At 43.4% G+C, this 23,878-nt stretch overlaps 1 protein-coding gene across 1 annotated transcript in view; it reads left to right on the top strand.

The window, feature by feature from the left end:
• The first annotated feature begins 1,816 nt into the window (after positions 1 to 1,816).
• The window catches only part of LOC137435424 (transcription factor Maf-like), a 72,346-nt gene continuing 50,284 nt past the window's right edge, over positions 1,817 to 23,878 (top strand). Inside the window, exon 1 of the mRNA XM_068129201.2 lies at positions 1,817 to 2,993. Within this exon, the coding sequence (XP_067985302.1) occupies positions 2,077 to 2,993 (917 nt within the window). The 5' untranslated portion in view covers positions 1,817 to 2,076. The remainder of the gene's footprint in view (positions 2,994 to 23,878) is intronic.

Raw genomic sequence — 23,878 nt, 5'->3', positions numbered from 1 at the left:
ACAAATATATATTACAAGTATATACTAGCATACCATGAATACAAATATATATTACAAGTATATACTAGCATACCATAAATACAAATATATATTACAAGTATATACAAGCATACCATGAATACAAATATATATTACAAGTATATACTAGCATACCATAAATACAAATATATATTACAAGTATATACTAGCATACCATAAATACAAATATATATTACAAGTATATACTAGCATACCATAAATACAAATATATATTACAAGTATATACTCGCATACCATAAATACAAATATATATTACAAGTATATACTAGCATACCATGAATACAAATATATATTTCAAGTATATACTCGCATACCATAAATACAAATATATATTACAAGTATATACTAGCATACCATGAATACAAATATATATTACAAGTATATACTAGCATACCATAAATACAAATATATATTACAAGTATATACAAGCATACCATGAATACAAATATATATTACAAGTATATACTAGCATACCATGAATACAAATATATATTACAAGTATATACGGCCATACCATAAATACAAATATATATTACAAGTATATACTGGCATACCATAAATACAAATATATATTACAAGTATATACTCGCATACCATGAATACAAATATATATTACAAGTATATACTCGCATACCATGAATACAAATATCTATTACAAGTATATACTAGCATTGGCCCACCTTTGGTAGGCAATTTAAAAGTACTGATATTTCCACTGAGTGATATGTTTTCTGTGTCACACTGTAGACCTGAAAATTATTTTTGGGACAAACTGTAATCAGACTTGGCCTTGCTGGACAATTTGAAGTTTTCGTGCGTGCACACGCACACACACATTATATATATATACAGTATATATCTTCATTTTAAATGGCTGGAATTATTACCACTCCGTTGGGGGGGGGGGGAAGGTGGGGGGGGGGGGGGGGGAGGGTGGTTTTGGCATTTCATAAAACAGCGAGGCCTAACGTTCGACTGTGGAAGCAATTTGTAGTTTTTTCAGGATGCTGGTGATAACTCGCCAACTCTTCACGAAAGACGCCGTGGGATATTTAACAACCACCAATTCCCTCATCGCCGACAGGCGGCACACACAATGATGTATCGCTCCGCACCGAAAACACCAAGCTGAAGGTTTATCGCGGGTCGGAATTCAGACCTGTGTGAGACAGCTCAGAGGCGTAATACCTCAATACTGTCTTTCTGGTCATACACACACACACACACACACACACACACACACACACACACACACACACACACACACACACACACACACACACACACACACACACACACGCAATGCATGTATGTCTATGTGCATAGATGGATGGTTGTGTGTGTGTGTGGATGGATGTATATTTGTGACAATTCAATTTGAATCCATTAGTATCGTATCCATCACAAAGTGGCAAATTTCTCATTCGTCCCACTGGAGGACATCTACGGTTAACGTCCTTGTGTGTGCGACCCTACCAGCAGGAAATGCATGCAGACAGCACACAATTTAGCTTCTGTCGATGTCCTGAACATGGAGCGGGTTCTTCTCAAAGAGCCACTGCAGCATGAGCACAGCAAATAGGGAACGTCTAACACGAACAGACAGCACACGCCGGCCTCACCACCGCGCAGAGTCGCTCTTGCCCCGCGTCCGGTGCTCTCATGCAAATGAGGTGATTCCCAACGTCGGATTGGCCGACAGTACCAGCGGATCCCCCGCCCGCAGAGCTTGTCAGGGATCATAAATAGTGAACCTCCGCGGGTGGAGGATGCAGAGAGCTGGCGACCCGCCCGCGGGGCTACAGTGAGCCAAGCAGTGGGCGCTGGGGGCGCGTGGGCGGGAGGGTGAGCCCCGATTCTGGATTGCGGCTGGGGATGGGAGCTGGCTGGCCTAGGCAGTCCCTTGTTCACTTCCAGAATCGAGACGCGCTCGCGGTGTGCGCACCACTGGGCCGGCTCTTCACGGAGGAGATCTGAGTCGTTCGCGTCAACGCCTCCACCTGGGTCTCCGCAGCGCAGGGGGTCGCCGCAGTGAGTATGTCAACGGCACTGGCCCTCAATTCCGTTGACTTGCCTAACCCGCTGGTCATGGACTACGTGAATGAGTTTGATCTTATGAAACTAGACGTTAAGAAGGAACCGCTAGCTCTGAACCTTGGTCGTGGTTGCAGTCGCATCGAAGGTTCTCTCTCGTCCTCTCCTCTCAGCACCCCGTGCAGCTCTGTGCCGCCGTCACCTACTTTCAGCGCCCCGAGTCCCAGCACCCATCGAGCAAACCTGGAGGACCTGTACTGGATGTCCCATTTTCAGCAACAGCAGCAACAGCAACACCACCACCACCACCACCAACCGCCGCATCACCACTCTCAGCACCTCAATCCTGAGGCGCTCAACCTCACCCCCGAGGATGCCGTCGAGGCTCTTATCAGTTGTGCGCACGTCGCGCAGAGTCAAGGATTTGACTGTTACCGTGGAGCCGTCCCACACTATCCCGGTGTGGTAAACGGTGGTCGCGATGACTTGGGACCCGAATCAAGCCACCAGGCGCCAGGCACGACGGGACACCACCTGCTCCTGGACGATCGCTTCACCGACGACCAACTGGTGTCCATGACCGTGCGGGAGCTCAACCGGCAACTGCGGGGCTTTAGCAAGGAGGAGGTGATCCGCCTCAAGCAGAAGCGGCGCACACTCAAGAACCGCGGATACGCACAATCGTGTCGCTTCAAACGTGTACAGCAGCGGCACCTGCTCGAACACGAGAAAACAGAGCTGCAACGGCAAGTGGAGCACCTGAAGCAAGAACTGGCGCACCTGGCACGGGAACGCGATGCCTACAAGGAGAAGTACGAGAGACTTGCGGTGGGTGCCGGACCGGTCGGCCCCGTCAACTCGGGCTACAGAGGCAATGGGTCAAGCGGCAGCGACAGCCCTTCGTCACCGGAGTTCTTCCTGTGAGTCTTCTACCTATATACCTCCTCTGTCCTACTCCCGTTCCTCCTCCCGCGCAGCCATCCATTCCGTCCCACTGCGCTCATGCCGCGCGTCCCCGCCGGCCACCCGTGCATCTCGGCGCCGCCGTGCGTCTTTCCGATCCTGCATGCCGGCCGTGCACGGCCTGACCCTGACCTGTCGGGCGGACTTGAGGAGTATTTGAGGAGTGTGCAGCGCGACCATTCCAAGAAGTGGAGCTGGAGGGAGAGCGGGTCCGTGGGACGTCCACGAGTCGCAGGGCGCGTAACTCCACTTCCATGAATAATGCGTACTGTAGCCTCATGTTGTCACTAGCCAAGTGCCTTCCATGGTTATATTCCTTTTATTATCTTTTCCTTTGCTCGCACCTGCATGAGCGTTTCTTCCCAGCACACGGCTGCTTGGGGGATGAAAAGAACCTCATCGCCTTGGTCGAACGTTGTGGTGCTTTAACTGCGTTGATACGTTTCACAAGCGCGTTTTGCATGGAGAAGCACCGCTCTTCGATATCCCAACACCCACCTCCAGCTCCACCAATGTATTCATGGACAATGCGATAGAACCTTCCGCAAAGTATACTACCAGGACTTTATACATATCACCACATTTCCCTCGTCGACGCATCGTTGCCATTTGCTCCAAGCAACAAAGTGCACCAAATACGAGGTTTTTAATGAAATTAACGCCGCGTATATATATAAAGGTTGTGTAAGAATGCAGTTTGAAATAACATGCAATAAATACTACCGATGCGGTATGTTTGGAGTGCCTTGTGGAATGGCTGGAGTATAATTTCACACGATAGCGCTGCAGGAATAGGGTTAGGGAGAAGGAGGAGGGGTGTACAGGGAGGGATAGAGTTTATGGAGGGTTGGGGGACGTTGGAGTTTGGAGATAGAGAGGGCGAGTCAGAGAGTCAGAGAGAGAGAGACAGAGACAGAGTCAGAGAGAGAGAGAGAGAGAGAGGGAGAGAGAGAGAGGGAGAGAGAGGGAGAGAGAGAGGGAGAGAGGGAGGGAGAGAGGGAGAGAGAGTGAGAGAGAGAGAGAGACAGAGAGAGAGAGAGGGAGAGAGAGGGAGAGAGAGGGAGAGAGAGAGGGAGAGAGCGGGAGAGAGAGTGATATGAGAGAGAGAGAGAGAGAGAGACAGAGAGAGAGAGAGAGAAGGAGACAAAGAGAGAGGGAGATAGAGAAACAGAGAGAGAGTCAGAGAGAGAGTAGGAGAGAGAGAGAGAGTAGGAGAGAGAGAGTATGAGAGAGAGAGAGAGTAGGAGAGAGAGAGTAGGAGAGAGAGAGAGTAGGAGAGAGAGTGAGAGAGTAGGAGAGAGAGTAGGAGAGAGAGTGAGAGAGTAGGAGAGGGAGAGAGAGAGTAGGAGAGAGAGAGTAGGAGTGAGAGACAGTAGGAGAGAGAGAGAGTAGGAGAGAGAGTGAGAGAGTAGGAGAGAGAGAGAGTAGGAGAGAGAGTGAGAGAGTAGGAGAGAGAGAGTAGGAGAGAGAGAGAGTAGGAGGGAGAGTGAGAGAGGAGGAGAGGGAGAGAGAGAGGAGGAGAGGGAGAGAGAGTAGGAGAGAGAGAGTGAGAGAGGAGGAGAGGGAGAGAGGAGGAGAGGGAGAGAGTAGGAGAGAGAGAGAGTCAGAGAGAGTCAGGTGCTGAGGAGGGGGAAGTGTTTCTGCGCAATATATGATTCACGTATACTTGCAGGATAAATGTGTAACAGAAGCACACCTTCATTATCTCAGGTATTTGCAGCGTAAAAGTTAGCTAGAGAAAACTGGAAGGATTTCGTAGTGAGCCAGAGAAGACTCGTTTTGTTTTGTTTCTCGGAACTTTGTCAGCTAATTCATGAAAGTGCGTTAAATGATGAAAACCAAGAGATGAAGCAGAATCTCACAAACAGCCAAGCTCCATACACTGTGGTTTGGTGGTGTGGTCAACATCGACGTTCTTTTTCCGCGTTGCCGAGGACGCATATGCACACCCGACGTCAACGCATACGACATTTCTGTAAATGTAATTTGTATTTCTTTAGAAAATCTCTCATTCAACTAGATTATTTGAGTCATGGGACTTCTTGTAACGTTTATTGCCTTTTTGTGCGCTTGTCGTGCACCTGTCAAGTTACCAGAAAAGTTGACCAGGAGTTTTAATTGTTTTTTTTCTTCCTTCGCGTGTTGGAGTGAACGAACGAGAAGACCAAATGTTGAAGCTTTATTTGTTCGGATATTTTACAATTATATTTGGATATGTCTGAGTTACATGTAACTACCATGCATTTACAAACAGCTTGTGACAGTCAGGATAAGTGGCACAAATTTACCATAAAAAATTACATTTGATTGCAACTTGGACATGGGAGTATCACAACTCTCCTGTAAATGGGCATTACCTGCTATTCATACGTGACACTCAAGGCACATAAAAACAAATAATGTGGATTGGTACAAACTGAGTATTATAATTATAGCATCAAATAGTCAAAAATACTTTCCAGCAAAACTTTATGGCACACAATATACGTACTACTCCTATAAAACGTGTCGTAGCCACAAGTGCATTGACTGATGACCTTTGCTATTGACTATTGGGCTTACAGGATGGCCTAGAGGTATGAGCACTTGCTTTTGAGCTGTACAGCCTGGGTTCAAATCTCGACACCAGCCATAAACGAGGTAGCCTACTCTAACTAGCTCTTCACATGTGGAGTGGGGCATCAATGTGTGTGCCGTCCCTCAGATGGACATGAAGCCGAAGGACATGTCTGCCAGCACTGGGGGCATTAAGAATCCCACACTGTCTTTTGTGGAGTGTAGACGACTTATCATGGAAACCTGGAACAAACTTAAAATTCCTTAAAATGCCCTCACACTGACTGCTCGAAAGACACCCCACATAACCCTTGCACAGATACGCGACTCCTCTTTTGCCCAGATGCTGCTCTTTCTAAAGGACGCAACTTAAACTACAACACCAGATGATGATGGTTGAATCTTAAGAAACCATGGTCTCCTGGGATACTATGCTGGGAATAAAAAAAAAAAAAAAACTTTCCCTTAAAAACTGGATGTGGTCGGGAGGTTTGTTTAAAAACGAGTCCCTGTCTGACCAGGTAGAGAGGGGGCAGGATGAGCGGGGGAGTCTCCAAATGCATGAGACTCCTTGTCAAAACGGGATATGTTGACAACTTGTTAATGGTCTTCCATTTTGCCGATTTGTTCAGAGACATACAAAACCTGCAGGTTTATTCTTTCAGGAACATGTTGTTGAAACATTTTCCTGTCGCCATTTTGTGTTTTGACGCAGGGTTCCCCGACTCGAATGCAAAGACTACATTGGAGTGAACACTGATATGCAATTCAGGGAACGCTTCCTGGTTCAAAACCATTTGCAATTCACCAGGATTAATTAAAGTGTGTAAAACACCTTTGGAATATGTCAGCGACGATGATTATTATTATCATCATGATTCTTATAATAGTTATTATTATAATTATGATTATTATATTATTTCAACGATACTAATTTTGTGAAATCAATTGATGCACTTGGACAAGTTCACTAATGGAATGTCTATAAAGGATACGGAACAAAGACTGGGAATTCATCGACACGGGGGAAATGCAGATCCTACAGAAACAATAAATATACCTAACAACAGTACATACAACAAAAACAGACAAATACAGGTGCATTTCATAGTCAAACCTGACCGATATAAACAGACAAATACAGGTGCATTTGATAGTCAAACCTGACCTATACAAACAGACAAATACAGGTGCATTTCATAGTCAAACCTGACCTATATAAACAGACAAATACAGGTGCATTTGATAGTCAAACCTGACCTATACAAACAGACAAATACAGGTGCATTTCATAGTCAAACCTGACCTATACAAACAGACAAATACAGGTGCATTTGACAGTCAAACCTGACCTATATAAACAGACAAATACAGGTGCATTTCATAGTCAAACCTGACCTATATAAACAGACAAATACAGGTGCATTTGACAGTCAAACCTGACCTATACAAACAGACAAATACAGGTGCATTTCATAGTCAAACCTGACCTATACAAACAGACAAATACAGGTGCATTTCATAGTCAAACCTGACCTATACAAACAGACAAATACAGGTGCATTTCATAGTCAAACCTGACCGATATAAACAGACAAATACAGGTGCATTTGACAGTCAAACCTGACCTATACAAACAGACAAATACAGGTGCATTTCATAGTCAAACTTGACCTATACAAACAGACAAATACAGGTGCATTTGATAGTCAAACCTGACCTATATAAACAGACAAATACAGGTGCATTTGACAGTCAAACCTGACCTATATAAACAGACAAATACAGGTGCATTTGATAGTCAAACCTGACCTATATAAATAGACAAATACAGGTGCATTTGATAGTCAAACCTGAGCTATACAAACAGATAAATACAGGTGCATTTGATAGTCAAACCTGACCGATACACACAATACATCACGAGGCCACTTGTCTGATGTGGCAACATCATCCAGCGTGACACATACGTATGTAAACTGCACTTTAAATGGGTTTCAGAAAAATTGCTATTTTAGAGATTGAAAGTGATTTCACGAAAGGGAATAGTGTATTCCAGTCTCCACATAAGAGACAAGCATGCAACCAGCCGTTTTACACACACATATATATATATATATATTTTTTTTTACATACCATGCATATATATACATATAGACACACATATATACATACATACACACATATATACATTTTATATATATATATATGTATATATATATATATATATATATATATATATATATATATATACATACATACATACATACATACATACATACATACATACATACATATACAGTCGTGGCCAAAAATATTGGCACCCTTGCACTTTTCCAAATAATTCACCATTTGTTCCAGAAAATTGTTGAAATTAAAAAAATCTTTTGGTATCCACCTATGTATTTCTTTGGTTTTCAATGAGAGAAACAGCAAAACAAAAAGAGCTGAAAAAATTACAAAATCTTAGCTTATTCCAAACAGAAATCCTAAAATGGCCCGGACAATATTATTGGCACCTTTTAGAAGTTGTTAGAAATAATTAGATTTCAAGCAGGTGATTCACCTTTTCTTGAACAGGTGATTCTCCTCAGGTGATTCTCTTCTAATTGAACTCACCTGTGGTGAGTTACAGGGCCTGCAATATAAAATTCACTCATTCAACCAGTTTGAATGGAGAAAAGGAGTCATTCTGCTGTTTTGTGTCACTCTGTGTACCGCAATGAGCATGGAGAAAAGAAAGAAAACCAAAGATTGTCTGAAGAAGTCAGACACAAGATTGTAGCTACGCATGGACAATCTCAAGGCTCCAAGTCCATCTCCAGAGACCTTGATGTTCCTGTTTCCACCATACGCAATGTTATGATGAAGTTTAAGGCCCATGGCACTGTAGCCAACCTCCCTGGACGTGGCCGCAGGAGAACGCTTGATCGAAGATTGCAGTGAAGGATTGTTCAAATGGTGGGGAAAGCACCTTGATGAACTGTCAAACATATTCAAGCTGACCTTCTGACACAAGGTACGACAGTTTCAACCCACACCATCCATCGCCAACTCAATGAAAGGGGGTTCTATGGTATGAGACCCAGAAGGACCCCACTGTTGAGAGAGAGAGAGAGACGAAAGAAAGTCCGACTGGAGTTTTCCAAAACACACCTGAACAAGGCAAAATCCTTCTGGGAGAATGTCCTGTGGACAGATGAGACAAAATTAGAGCTTTTTAGTAAAGCACATCATCTCTATGTTGACAGAAAACAAAACGAAGCCTTCAAAGAAAAGAATACCTTCCCTACAGTCAAACATGGAGCAGGTTCAGTGATGTTTTGGGGGTTGCTGAGCTGCCTCTGGCACTGGGTGCCTTGAATGTGTTAACGGCATCATTAAATCAGGAGATTACCAAGGCATTTTGGAGCGCAATGTTCAACCCAGTTTCAGGAGGCTGGGTCTCCGTCGTAGGTCATGGGTCTTGCAGCAGGACAAAGACCCCAAACACTTCAAAAGGCACCCAGAATGGTTCAAGACAAAACGCTGGACTGTTCTGAAGTGGCCAGCAATACGTCCAGATCTAAATCCCATTGAACACCTGTGGGGAGATCTGAAAACAGCTGTTCGGAGAAGGCACCTTCAAATCTGGGAGAACTGGAGCAGTTTGCACAAGAGTGGGCCAGACTGCCAGTGGAGAGGTGCAGGAAGCTCATTCATGGCTTGAGGAAGCACTTGACTGTAGTTATTTTGTTCAAAGTCTGTGCTACCAAATATTAAGTCAAGGGTATCAATAATTTTGTCAATGCCATTTCTTTTTATTTTCTGATTTAAAAGGAAATATTAAGTTCTGAATAAAAAAAAACAAAGGTTCTGTAATATTAACAGTGAAATAAAGAATTGTGGAGACCAAATACTTTTGTCAATTTCAACTTCTTTTTCGAGAAAAGTGTGAGTTATTTGAAAAAGGTGCAAGGGTAACAATATTTTTGGCTACGACTGTACATATATATATATATATATATATATATATATATATATATATATATATATATATATATATATATATATATATATATATATATATATATATATATATGTGTGTGTGTGTATATATAGGATGCTTGCATGCTGGTCTCTTTTATGTGGAGACAGGAATACACTATTTTCTTCAGATAAATCACTTTTAATTTCTAAAATGGCAATATATATATATATATATATACTTATATATATATATATATATATATATATATATATATATATATATATATATATATATATATATATATATAATATATATATATATAATTATATATATATATATATATATATATAATTATATATATTTATATATATATATATATATATATATATATATATATATATATATATATATATATATATATAATATTATATATATATATATATATATATATATATATATATTATATATATGTTGTTAAAGTTTGTAGTTGAAAGATTTAATGGTCTGTTTTCATATATGGAAAATACCAATATATATTAAATGATTCTTTGCTCTCATTTTGAGGGTCGGAGTATTGTGAGGATATCATAAGCTCATTATATTATGTAGATGTAGAACACAAGATATTCCCTTTGAAGTAGAGGTTTTAAATTATTGATAATATTGCAGGAGCTCAATATCTCTCCAAGTTCCGCTCCTCGTGTACATTTTGAGGAACGAATAGGAAATTCCAAAAAAAAAAAATCTTAATCAAAACAACACTTCGCACGCGAAACTTATAAAACTGTTGAATGGGAGAGGAAACCTGCAGGCTTTTGATTAATTTTTTTATCGGTAATTTGATTACACAGGAAGCTTCTGAGACAGTCGCGTGTTTGGTCTCATCAGACGCACATTCCCCAAAATCGAACCTACTTTTTATACGTGTTCAAGGGTGTATATTGTGCTGCTTACTTGACATCACGGTGTAAATCAGATCAAATTAAATGGGGGACCTGGAGGGTAAACGCAACAGGTTTGAGAGAGAGATATGGAAGAAAAAGTGGATGGCCTACATCACCTTGATTTTAATTCCCGCTTTAAGGCCATTTTGCAGGACTCGAAACCCACACCTGCTTCCCTGGTGTGCGTTATATATGTACGTCCTGGATTCCGTCAGAATCTCAGCCAACGGGTCTTGTTAGGGTCTCAGGGCAGATCTTGCGAGGCACGGGCTTCGAAAGTAAAAACATACGACGGACAGATCGCATTACTGTAGAAGCGAGAGTGGGGAGCGGATGTCATTCTTTTTATCCAACAGGCAAGAGCAGAATAAGAGGGTCACGTGAAAGGCGGTGTGGAGAAAGATGGGTGCATATACGGGAGAGACGAGGATATTCAAACTTGACACACAGATGGTCTGCGTGCCCCGCATATGACCCCATGTTTTCGACTTTAAAGTAATAGACGTGTAATGTACAAACAAGATGCTCAAAATAGCCAAGGAGCGACAAAACAATTTACCATTAAGTATATATATATATACATACATACATGCATACATACATACATACATACATACATGCATGCATCCATACACTACCGGTCAAATGTTTTAGAACACCTCAATTTTTCCAGTTTTTATTGAAATTTAAGCAATTCAAATCCAGTGAATAACCTGAAATGGTACAAAGGTAAACAGTAAACTGCTCGAGGTTAAAAAAAAGTTTAGGTCAGCAAAAACGGGAAAATAATGTAAATTGCACAGTTATATTGTAAAAAAGGCCTTCTTCAGGGAACAAGTCATGGGTTAACAACTTACAGCTGTTCTGCAGCAATGTAAGTAAATTAAGCCTTGAAAGTTGATGCAAACAATTCCTACAGGTGTCCCAACCTCTGCCGATTACTTGATTACAAACCCCCTGTCTGTATAAAAGCAGTATCGGAACAGACTGTTGTTACACCCTCTGAAGCATTATTTGGACAATATTGCACTGCAGGAAGTAGTATATAGGAAACTGGAGGAAACTCTGACAGGAAGAGGTCTGGCAGACCCAAAGCCACAACAGAATCAGAAGACAAGTTTCTGAGAGTCAACAGCTTGCGTGATAGGCGGCTCACAGGACAACAGCTTCAAGCACCGCTTAACACTGGTCTAAGTAAGCAAGTCTCAGTTTCAACTGTGAAGAGCAGACTTCAAGCTGTAGGTTTGACAGGTCGAGTTGCAGTAAGAAAGCCATTGCTAAGATGGCAAAATAAGAAAAAGAGGCTTGCCTGGGCCATGAAGCACCGCCGGTGGACTACTGAAGACTGGAAGAAGGTCTAATGGACCGATGAATCACAATTTGAAATCTTTGGTTAATCACGCAGGGTTTTTGTACACCGTCGAGTGGGCGAAACGATGGTTCCTCACTGTGTGACACCAACTGTCAAACATGGAGGAGGAAGCGTGATGGTCTGGGGCTCTTTTGCTGGATCCAGAGTCAGCACCTGCACAGAGTGACTGGCACCCTGAACCAAAAGGGCTACCACAGCATTTTGCAGCGCCATGCAATACCCTCTGGTGTTGGGCTAGCGGCTAGGGTGCCGGCTTAGGATCCTAGGATCCTGGGTTCGAATCCCGGTCGATCGCTGAATTAACGCCAGGGGGGTTGACTCAGCCTGCTCATCCTTCCGAGGTCGGTTAATTGAGTACCAGTTCACTGGTAATTCCCTGTTTGTCGTAAAAGGCGACAAAAAGGGTTGGTGGCAGGAAGGGCATCCGGCCGTAAAACATTGCTTCAAAAAGGGGACCGAAAAACAACAACAACCACGGTCCCGAAAAAGGCCAACCCCCGCTTTGCGGGGAAAAATGGCCTCTAAAAGGTGGGGGGTTTTTTTTATACGCCCAGTTGGTCAGGGGTTCATCCGACAGCAAGATAATGACCCTAAACACACCTCCAGGCTATGTCAAAATTACCTTCGAGGAAAAGAACAAGACGGTAGGCTTCAAATCATGGAATGGCCAGCACAGTCTCCAGACTTAAACCCCATCGAGCTGGTTTGGGATGAACTGGACAGAAGGGTGAAAGCAAAGCAACCTACAAGTGCAACACATTTGTGGGAACTTCTGCAACAGTGTTGGGAAGAACTTCCTGAACAATATTTGATTTCCATTGTAGAAAGAATGCCACGAGTGTGTTCGGCGGTTATATCTGAAAAAGGTGGCTACTTTGCTGAGTCAAAAATTAAAATTAAATTTTGTTGAACAAAATGATTCTGTGATTTCTTTTTTTTAAATCTCCAATTGTTTATTTGTTCTATGCTTAATTTCAGAGTACACTGAGACATTAAACTGCGTAAATTTCAATAAAAACTGGAAAAATTGTGTTCTAAAACTTTTGACCGGTAGTGTACATGCATACATAAATACATAGATACATACATGCATACATACATAAATACATACATACATAAATACATACATAAATACATACATAAATACATACATAAATACATACATACATACATACATAAATACATACATACATGCATACATGCATACATATATACATACATAAATACATACATACATACATACATACATACATATATACATACATACATATATACATACATACATGCATACATATATACATACATAAATACATACATAAATACATACATAAATACATACATACATACATACATAAATACATACATGCATACATACATACATACATGCATACATATATACATACATAATTACATACATACATACATAAATACATACATAGATACATACATACATGCATACATATATATATATATATATATATATATGTAAAGTAATGTCTCAATCTGTGCCTTGCTGCCTCATCAAGTTAGGGGGCTCGATCTGTGTTTATTATGGGCTTAGTATGGTCATGAATAAACGATCAGCAGGATGTTGTCCTCATGGGCACACAACAAGGGCGAATTCTATATCGACATCTCTGCTTTCGTCTATTACTGATCATAGAGCTTTCGTCTCAGTCATCAAAGACCTGAGTACAATATGGATGCCTCCTAGTTTGGAGGTGATGTGTTAGCATAATTTATGCACATGACGTCAGCATCATGTCATAGAGTCAGTTTACTTATTTGATACATATATATAAATAATAGTGTGGATCGGCTCGCTACGATCGCCTCGCCACACGGCACCGCAGAGGCATGGGCTTGTTTTAACTGAGGATAATGACCTGATTGAACTTGAGTTGCTGTGTTGTCATGAGTTACACCAATCATATTACAAACATTTTTTTGTACAAATCTATTTGTAAAATATTTGTAATAAAAAAGGTCCAAATGGTGTAAAGCTCTAAATGGTCAAGGGTCCGAGCTGTCTAATCGGTCTTAATAGTGAAAGGGGTCGAAATGGTATTGAGGTCTAATGGGTTGAAAGGGACTGAAGGGGTGTAAAATTTTAAGGGGTATAAAAGGTTGAAAGGGTGAAGGGATCTAAAGGTGTTTAAATATTGAAAGGGTCTTGAAGATAAAAGTGGTCTGAAGGGTCTTGGGATCTTCAGGATCTTGGGGTCTAATGTGTCTAAAGGGTTATATGGGTCATACAGATCTTCAGGGTCTTTTGTGTCTTTGTGATCTTTTGAGTCTTTAAGTGTCTTCAAGGCTTTTTGGTCTCCAGGGTGTTTTGGACCTTTTGGGGTCATCTGGTTATTATGGGCATTTTAGGGTCTTTGGGGGCATTGTGGGTATTTCAGGTACTTTGGGGTCATTTGGGTCTACGTGGTCTTTTGGGATATTGGTCGTCTTAAGCGTCTTCAAATGTCTCAGGGATCTCAGCAGTCTAGAGGGTCGAAAGGTATATTCCAACAGTACATAATTAATAGACGTGCATAATTAATAGACAGGTTGCAACCGGCGTTCAAACAGTATGTAATTAATAGACATACTATCACATGGCTTCACGGCTTACCGGATGGATGTACGGCTTCACGGACCATGTTTCTTGGTTGATCTTTATGGATATACACAAATATACCTAAATATATATACATATATTTATACATATATGCATACATATATGCCTCCATACATATGCATATATATATTCATTTATATGCATATATATATATATATATATATATATATAAATAAATTTATATGCATATACACTAGATTCATTTAACCCTAACCCTAGATTAATTTATATGCATACATATATATTCATATATATGCAAATATATGCATGTATATTATATTCATTTGTATGCATAGATATTTATGCATATATATGTATATTTATATTTATACAAGGGTCAGTCAATAAGTAACCTTAAAATATTTTGCACAACTTGTTTATTGCATGTTCGTGTGCAACTTTTTTTTCAACATAATCTCCATTGCGGTCAATGCATTGTTTCCATCACTTTACTAAGGCCTGGATTCCTCTAGAAAATTGTTTTTGCCTGCATGTGTAGCCATTCGTGCACCACCTCATGGAACTCTTCGTCGGATCGGAAAGTGGTTCCACCAAGCACTTCTTTAAGTGGCCCAAAGATGTAATCCGAAGGGGCGAGGTCTGGCGAGTAGGGTGGATGAGGAAGACACTCAAAATGCAGGTCGTTGATTGTTGCAGCTGTAGCACGGTCAGTATGGGGCCGAGCATCGTCATGCTGCAGCAAAACACCGGTAGTGAGTAATCCACGACGTGTTGATCTGATTGTTGGTTTCAGATTATTTTTAAGGAGGTCGCAGTATGAAGCACTGGTGACTGTGGTCCCTCTGGGCCTGTAATGCTCTACAAGTGGGCCTCGGCTATCCCAGAAGAGCGTCAGCATCACTTTTCCAGCGGACGGCTGTGTGCGGAATTTTTTGGGCTTCGGTGAAGTTGAATGGCACCACTCTTTGCTTGCCCTCTTTGTTTCTGGCTGAAAGTAGTGGACCCAGCTTTTATCCCGTCAGTACACGCTGCAAGAAAGCGTCCCCTTCTGTTTCGTAATGATGCAGAAGTTCTTCACATGCGTCCACTCGCCGTTCTTTCAGTTTGGGTGTGAGTTGTCTCGGCACCCACCTTGCAGACACTTTGCGGACCCCCAGCACGTTGTGAATGATAAGATGTACTGAACCATGGCTAATGTTCAATTCGGAGACCACTTCATCCAGCGTAATGCGACGGTTTTCCCTTAACACACACTCAACTCCTGCAACCATTTCTGGTTTGTCGGCTTTGTGAGGCCGGCCCGAGCGAGCAGCGTCTGCCACACTGGACACTCCCCTTTTAAACTTACTGTCCCAGTCGTTCACCTGCTGCAGCAATAAACATGCGTCGCCATATTGCATCTTCATTCTGCGATGGATTTCACTGGGATTCACACCCTCACTTCCCAAGAAACGGATGACAGAACGTTGCTCCTCCCTGGTGCATGCTTCTAAGGGAGCCGTCATCTTGGAACTGCTCTACTGACGTCATAAGCACAATGTTTCCAGATCGAATACAGGCAAAACATAACTCTTACCCATAGATATAACATACAGACTTGGCATTTAATATGGAATATTTTTTTTTCTTGACTTGTGTTTACTTTCTTAACTCAGTATATCAATCTGGTGAGTTTCTTTTACACTTTGGTGATTTATTTGTTAAAAGAACCATGTCACTGATTGTCTGTCACAGCAAGAAGTCAAACACAGGATTATATCACAGGTGGCGTGGCAAAATGTACGGACAGGTGCATTTGATGATTGGCTTCACAGTCGGGTATACAAGGGTTGTTGCGTTCTATATTAGTGGAAAACAACTGCTGCACATCTCCAAAAGTTATTGCCGCTTCCTCTGGAGATGGTCCGTCAACTCGACAATGCTGTTTGTCATGGAGTGGTGGCTTTACAAAATTACGACATGAAACAGCGTGCTATTGCTCAGCAGTATGGCATCACTCAAGGTCAGGTGTCAAAGATCCTGAAACGAAATGCTCAGAGGGGTGTCCCTACTCCAATACCGAGGCCAGGACGTCCCCGCAGAACGACAAGGAGGGATGATCGCCAGCTGCACCGGTTAGTCTGCAATGGCCGTACCAAGTCAGCTAATCGGCTTAGGGCTGAGTGGCAGCAACTGACAAATGTGCCTGTATCCAGAAGGCTAGTCAACCAACGACTGGTTCAAGCAGGCTATCGTGCCAGGCGTCCCCTGAGAAAGCCACGCCTGACCAGACAACACTGCCAGCGCCGATCAGTGGGCCAGAGAGCACCGTCAATGGCAGCCAGGACACTGGAATCATGTGATCTTCAGTGACGAGTCTAGATTTCTGGTCTATCGTCAAGATGGCCGCGTCTGAGTGCGCAGACAAGTGCATGAAGCCTACAACAAAAATTGTATAGTGCCAAGAGTCCAAGCTGGAGGAGGTGGGGTGACCGTTTGGGCTGCTTTTCATGCAGGGGGCAAAACTGACCTGGTTGTTCTGAATGGAAACCTGAACCAGTTCAAGTACAGGGCCATTCTGGAAGAAACATTGCTTCCATTTTCTCGTGCAGCCTTTCGAGGAAACTTTGTCTTCCAAGATGACAATGCACGGCCTCATCGTGCTCGCATGATCCAACACTTTCTTGCTGACTGTGGTGTCGAGCATATGGAGTGGCCTGCCATGTCCCCGGATATGAATCCGATAGAGAACTTGTGGGCAGAATTAACGCGTCAATTCGACCACTTTGACCAGCAGCTGACCTCTGTGCGTGAATTGCAGCAGGCTATTGACACTGCATGGCAAGCGATTCCTGTCCAAACCTTGGCAAATCTCATGAACAGCATGCCTCAACGTTTACGTGCTCTCCTGAATGCTTGTGTGGTTTACACGAAGTACTGAACTGTAATTTTACTGTCCATAATCCCAGTCGTAATTTAGCTTTTGTTTTTGTTGAATTTTTTTTGGCTAATGTGCAAAATAAAGAGATACTTCTGGAAAACGTCGTCATGTACTGTCCGTGAATTGAGTTCGATGTCAGTTTACATCACTTTCAAGGATCAATTTATTTGTTTCGAAATGTCAAATGTGGTTTTTGTTTCTTTTAAAGGTCACATTAACAAAATCTAGAATATTTTCAACATAATTCCAATGAACTTTTGGTTCTAAGACATCTTGAAAAGTAAGTTCACCCCCACAAAAAAAATATTCCATATTAAATGCCAAGTCTGTATGTCGTCTACAACTACACACATTAAATTCTCAAATTGATATCGCCATTTTAAGGTTACTTATTGACTGGCCATCGTATATAATATATATATATATATATATATATATAGCCATATTTGCCCATGCCTCTAAACAAAACAGTTCAAGCTCAGTCAAATTGCGTGGAGAGCGTTGATGGACAGCAATCTTTTGGTCATGCCACCGATTGCCAATTGGATTTAGATGGGGGTTCTTACTGGGCCACTCAATGACATTTATCTTTTTGGTCCTCACCCACTCCAGTGTAGCTTTGGCTGCGTGCTTCGGATCGTTGTCATGCGGAAAAGTGAACTTCCATCCCAATTTCAGCTTTCTTGCAGAGGGCAGCATGTGTTCCTCAAGGATTTTTCTGTATTCTGCTCCATCCATTTACCCTTCTATTCTGACAAGTGCCCCAGTCCCTGATGATGAGAAATGAGAAATTCTCATCATGAGCTGATGAGAAACATCCCCATAACATGATGTTGCCACCACCATGCTTCACAGTAGGGATGGTGATATTTGGGTGATGCTGTGTTTGGTTTGCGCCACACGTAACGTTTTGCATTTGGGCCAAAATTTCCATTTTGGTTTCATCTGACCACAATTTTTTTTGGCCACATGGCTTCAGAATCTCCAGAGTTGTTTTTTGCAGCATACCTCAAATGGGACTGAATGTGGGCTTTTTTGAGTAATGGCTTCCTTCTTGCCACCGAACAGTGCAGGCCAGACTTGTGGAGTGCTTGAGGATATAGTTGTCACATGCACACAATGACCCAGTCTGAGCCATAAACGCCTGTAGCTCTTTCAAAGTTGCCATTGACATCTTGGTGGCCTCTCTGATCAGGCTCCTCCTTGCATGGTCATCCAGTTTAGAGGCACAGCCTGATCTAGTCAGGGTCTTGGTAGTACCATTTGTCTTCCACTTCTTAATGATTATCTTGACTGTGCCCAAAGGGATATTCAGGGCCTTTGAAATATTTTATACCCATCCCCCAATCTGTGCCATGCCACAACTTTATCCCAGAGGTCTTTTGAAAGCTCCTTGGTGCTCATGGCTAAGTCTTTGCTGTTAAATGCACTACCCAGCAGAGCAAACCTACAGGAACAACTGATTTTATTCTGAAATAATCGAAATCACTACAATTTAACACAAGTAGAGACCAATTAACTTGGTGTGTAATTTTGAAGGTGATTGGTTACACCTGAACTAATTTACAATTTATTGCTATTATAAGGGGTTGGACACATCGCACCAAGATGTTCTAGCTTTGTATTTTTAATTAATTTTCTGAAATTTGTAGAATTTGTTTTTGAACTTGAAAGTTGTGGGTTACGATGTGTAAATAAAGGTGAAAAAAAAAGAAGGTCTGATTTAATGCAATTTCATTCCAGGCTGTAAGGCAACAAAAGGTGAACATTTTGAAAAGGGGTGTGGACATTCTATCGGCACTGTGTATATATATATATATATATAATATATATATATATATATATACATACTAGCATTGCCGGGCGGGGGAGGGGAGGGGGAGGGGGAAGGGGAGGGGAGGGGAACGGGGGGGAGGGGAGGAGAGGGGGGGATGAGAAGAGGGGGGAGAAGTAGGGGGAGGGGTGGAGAGGGGGGAGAGGGAGGGGGGGAGGGGGAGGGGGAGGTGGGATGGGGAGGGGGAGGTGGGAGGGGGATGGGGAGGGGGGAGGGGGAAGGGGAGGGGGAGAGGGAGGGGGAAGGGGAGGGGGGAAAGGGAGGGGGGGAGGGGGGAAGGGGAGAGGGTAGGGTGGAGGGGGAAGGGAGGGGGGAGGGTAGGGGGAGGGGGGAGGGGGAGGGGGAGGGGGGATGGGGAGGGGAGGGGGGATGGGGAGGGGAAGGTGGAAGGGGAAGGGGTAGGGGGGAGGGGGAAGGGGAGGGGGAGAGGGAGGGGGAAAGGGAGGGGTAGGGGGGAAAGGGAGGGGGAAGGGAGGGGAGGGGAGGGGAGGGGAGGGGAGGGGAAAGGGGAGGGGGAGGGGGGAGGGGGAGAGGGTAGGGTGGAGGGGGAAGGGAGGGGGAAGGGGAGGGGGGAAGGGTACGGGAGGGGAGGGGAATGGGGAGGGGGGAAGGGGAGGGGAGGGATATAGATGGTTACTGGCAATTGATCACATCCACAAATGATGTAATCCACACAATTTATGTACTTTACATAACGTTAATAGGAATACATGGCCGTGTAGATGGGAAATACAGTTTGTTTGAAATAAATCACAAATATCAGATGAAAGTTTTTAAAATTTAGAACTATTCTCACTCAGAGTTAAACATCACCGCAATATTACGCGGTTGCTTCAACGTTTTCTGTGAATTATATGTCATCATTGTGAGATTTTTTGGGATTTTTTTTTTTTTGAAATGACATTTTTATATTTTAAAAAACGGCAAAAAATGGCTATGCCATCAGAACAGCAGTGAAAAAGCATCAGAACAGCAGTGAAAAAGCATCAAAACAGCAATGTAAAAGCATCAAAACAGCACTAAAAAGCATCAAAACAGCATTCGATATATTTTCACTTGTACGTTTTGGCTAACTCGCTCGCGAACCTGACGAAGATCCTGAGCGAGGATCGCTACGCTACGCTACGTTATGCTAACGCTACGTTAGCTACGCTACGTTACGCTACGTTACGCTATGTTCACTACATTATGGCTAAAAATATGGATCTAAAGATGAAAGAAATAAAAACCTATGTGGTGTGAATGGCAATGTTCCTCGCTGAAATGTGAAAAAACGCAATCGCTTTTCGCTCTGAATTACGTGCGAACGCGTAACTGTGAAATTATGTCGGCAAGGATGGAACATCACGTGATCGATCTGAGCGAATCAGCACGCTGCTCTGCCACCGGCTCAGATTCCGTGTATAATATTCCTCACTACGTTACACTACATTCGCTACGTTATGGCTAAAAATATGGATCGAAAGATGAAAGAAAAAAAAACCTATGTGGTGTGAATGGCAATGTTCCTCGCTGAAATGTGAAAAAACGCAATCCCCTTTCGCTCTGAATTACGTGCGAATGCGTAACTGTGAGATTATGGCGGCAAGGCTGGAACATCACGTGATCGCTCTGAGCGAATCAACATGCTGCTCTGCCACCGGCTCAGATTCCGTGTGTAATATTCCTCGCTGAAATGCGCTGAGGTAAATATGAATAAAAAATATGGATCTCGTCAAATATTTTTAGGTAGGCCATGTCCTTCTCAGGCTCAATGGCCATGTCTATGCCAAATATCAAGCACGTGAGCCTCTCCGTTTAGGAGTCTATCGGTAACATTACACACACACAAACTGTGTTTTATATATATAGATAATATGTGTGTGTGTGTGTGTGTGTGTGTGTGTGTGTGTGTGTGTTTTTATGAAGGATTATTCTATCTCATTGTGAAAACTTGGAATGTCCCTTGTAAGTTAAAGTTTATTCGATATACGATGTTTGATTATTAAGTTTCTGATCGAACAGAAAAGTTGTTGGTGTAGGAAATAAATAATGCAATTAATGTGATTGAATTAATTTTTTTAAGTTAGTACTGTTGAAAAAGAAAATGGTGGTTCTACAAATCCACAAATGCACTCGTCAAGCATGAGAATAATTACATTTTAAAGTTATACCTCATTATCACAAATTGTAGGGTTGAGTTTCCCACATTTGGTGAAAGCTCAAGGGTCAACCAACCTGATGTGCAATGGTTAGGCTTCAACATGAGACGACCAACTAAATGATCATCCTGATCTGTTCAGTGTACGAGCTCTTCCATGTGCTTCGACGATGGTTTCAAAAAGAAAAGGCCAATGAAGAACCCTTGTATTTAAAGTAATATCTATCTAATGAAGAACCCTTCTATTTAAAGTTATATCTGTCTAATGAAGAACCCTTCTATCTAAAGTTATATCTATCTCATGAAGAACCCTTCTATCTAAAGTTCGATCGACATAATGAAGAACCCTTCTATCTAAACTTATATCTTTCCTCATGAAGAACCCTTCTATCGAAAGTTATATCTTTCTAATGAAGAACCCTTCTATTTAAAGTTATATCTATCTAATGAAGAACCCTTCTATTTAAAGTTATATCTTTCTAATGAAGAACCCTTCTATTTGAAGTTATATCTTTCTCATGAAGAACCTTTCTATTTAAAGTTATATCTATCTAATGAAGAACCCTTCTATCTAAAGTTATATCTATCTAATGAAGAACCCTTCTATCTAAAGTTATATATATCTAATGAAGAACCCTTCTATCTAAAGTTATATCTATCTCATGAAGAACCCTTCTATCTAAAGTTATATATATCTCATGAAGAACCCTTCTATTTAAAGTATATATATCTAATGAAGAACCCTTCTATCTAAAGTTGTATCTTTCGAATGAAGAACCCTTCTATCTAAAGTTATATCTATCTAATGAAGAACCCTTCTATCTAAAGTTATATATATCTCATGAAGAACCTTACTATTTAAAGTTATATCTTTCTAATGAAGAACCCTTCTATTTAAAGATATATCTATCTCATGAAGAACCCTTCTATTTAAAGTTATATCTTTCTAATGAAGAACCTTTCTATTTAAAGTTATATCTTTCCAATGAAGAACCTTTCTATTTAAAGTTATATCTTTCTAATGAAGAACCCTTCTATTTAAAGTTCTATCTTTCCAATGAAGAACCTTTCTATTTAAAGTTATATCTTTCTAATGAAGAACCCTTCTATTTAAAGTTATATCTTTCCAATGAAGAACCGTTCTATTTAAAGTTATATTAAAGCGCGGCGTTACGCGCGCTGCTTGCGAGCAAGGAGGAAGCGGACAAGCGGTAACTTATAAGCGTCTTTATTTCAGGAGCTCACTGTAACACTGGCACGCTCCGGGCTGCGCGCCCGGTGTATATCATGAGGCCACGCCTACCCCTCGGGCGTGGCCACCGCTCACTTGGTGCGCGGAATGATGTCACCACGCCAGTGGGCTTTTGTGTCCACCACACGCGCCCCCCCAGAATTCCCGCGCACCTGGAGGGCCAGTTTGCGGGGCAGACGAATGACCCGGCCGAAGCGCCCCCTGGCGATCGGTGGCGTCCGGGGTGCAGGGATGCCAGGTGGGATGCCCCTGGCTGCCCCTGGGATGGGTGCAGGACCGGGGGGCGGCGTGGCAGCGGGGCTGGGCGGTGCCGGGGGTCCGCCCACAGGGGGGCGGCCCCGACGTGGGGGTCGGGCCACTGGCGGTGGATGGTCCACGTCGAGGTGGGCCGGCTTGAGGCGGTCTACCGAAACGCGGTCAGGGAGTACCGCCGATGTCCAGGGTGAAGTGCTTCGCCCCGGTCTCCAGCACGCGGAAAGGCCCGTCGTATGGGGGCCGCAGTGGTGTCCGGTGGGCATCGTGGCGGATGAAGACGTACTCTGCCGTGCGAAGCTCCGGGGCGACGTGCGTCGGTGGGTGCCCGTGGCATGCCGTTGGCACCGGGGCGAACCTCTGGGCGGTCTCTTGCAGAGCGGAGCGCTGCTGTGCCGCGGACCATGGTGCCGTGGATTCGGGGAGGAACTCGCCCGGCACCCGCAGCGGTTGCCCGAAGACCAACTCCGCTGCGGATGCACGCAGGTCCTCCTTGGGCGCCGTCCGGAGGCCCAGCAGGACCCAGGGGAGCCTGTCGACCCAGCTGCCGTCGCGGAGGGTGGCCCGGAGCGCGGCCTTCAATGAGCGGTGAAATCGCTCACACAGGCCGTTAGCCTGGTGGTGGTAGGCCGTGGTTCGGTGCAGCCGGACCCCGAGCCCCTGCGCGACCGCCCCCCAGAGCTCCGAGGTGAACTGGGGGCCGCGGTCGGACGAGATGTCGGAGGGGGCGCCGAACCGGGCGACCCAGGTGGCGATGAAAGCCTGCGCGACATCGGCCGCCGTTGTCGACGCCAAGGGCACGGCCTCCGGCCACCGGGTGGTGCGGTCCACCATGGTGAGGACGTAGGTGAAACCCCGCGAGGGGGGCAGAGGTCCCACCAGGTCCACGTGGACGTGGTCAAACCGGCGTTCCGGCACCGTGAACGGGGCCAACGGGGCCTGGGTGTGCCGGTGCACCTTGGCGCACTGGCACGCGAGGCACGTCCTGGCCCAGCCGCGGACGGCCTTCCGGAGG

This window comes from Myxine glutinosa, chromosome 9 (assembly GCF_964187855.1).
Source record: "Myxine glutinosa chromosome 9, kmMyxGlut1.1, whole genome shotgun sequence".
Lineage (NCBI taxonomy): Eukaryota > Metazoa > Chordata > Myxini > Myxiniformes > Myxinidae > Myxine > Myxine glutinosa.
This window is presented reverse-complemented; position numbering and strand designations above follow the sequence as displayed.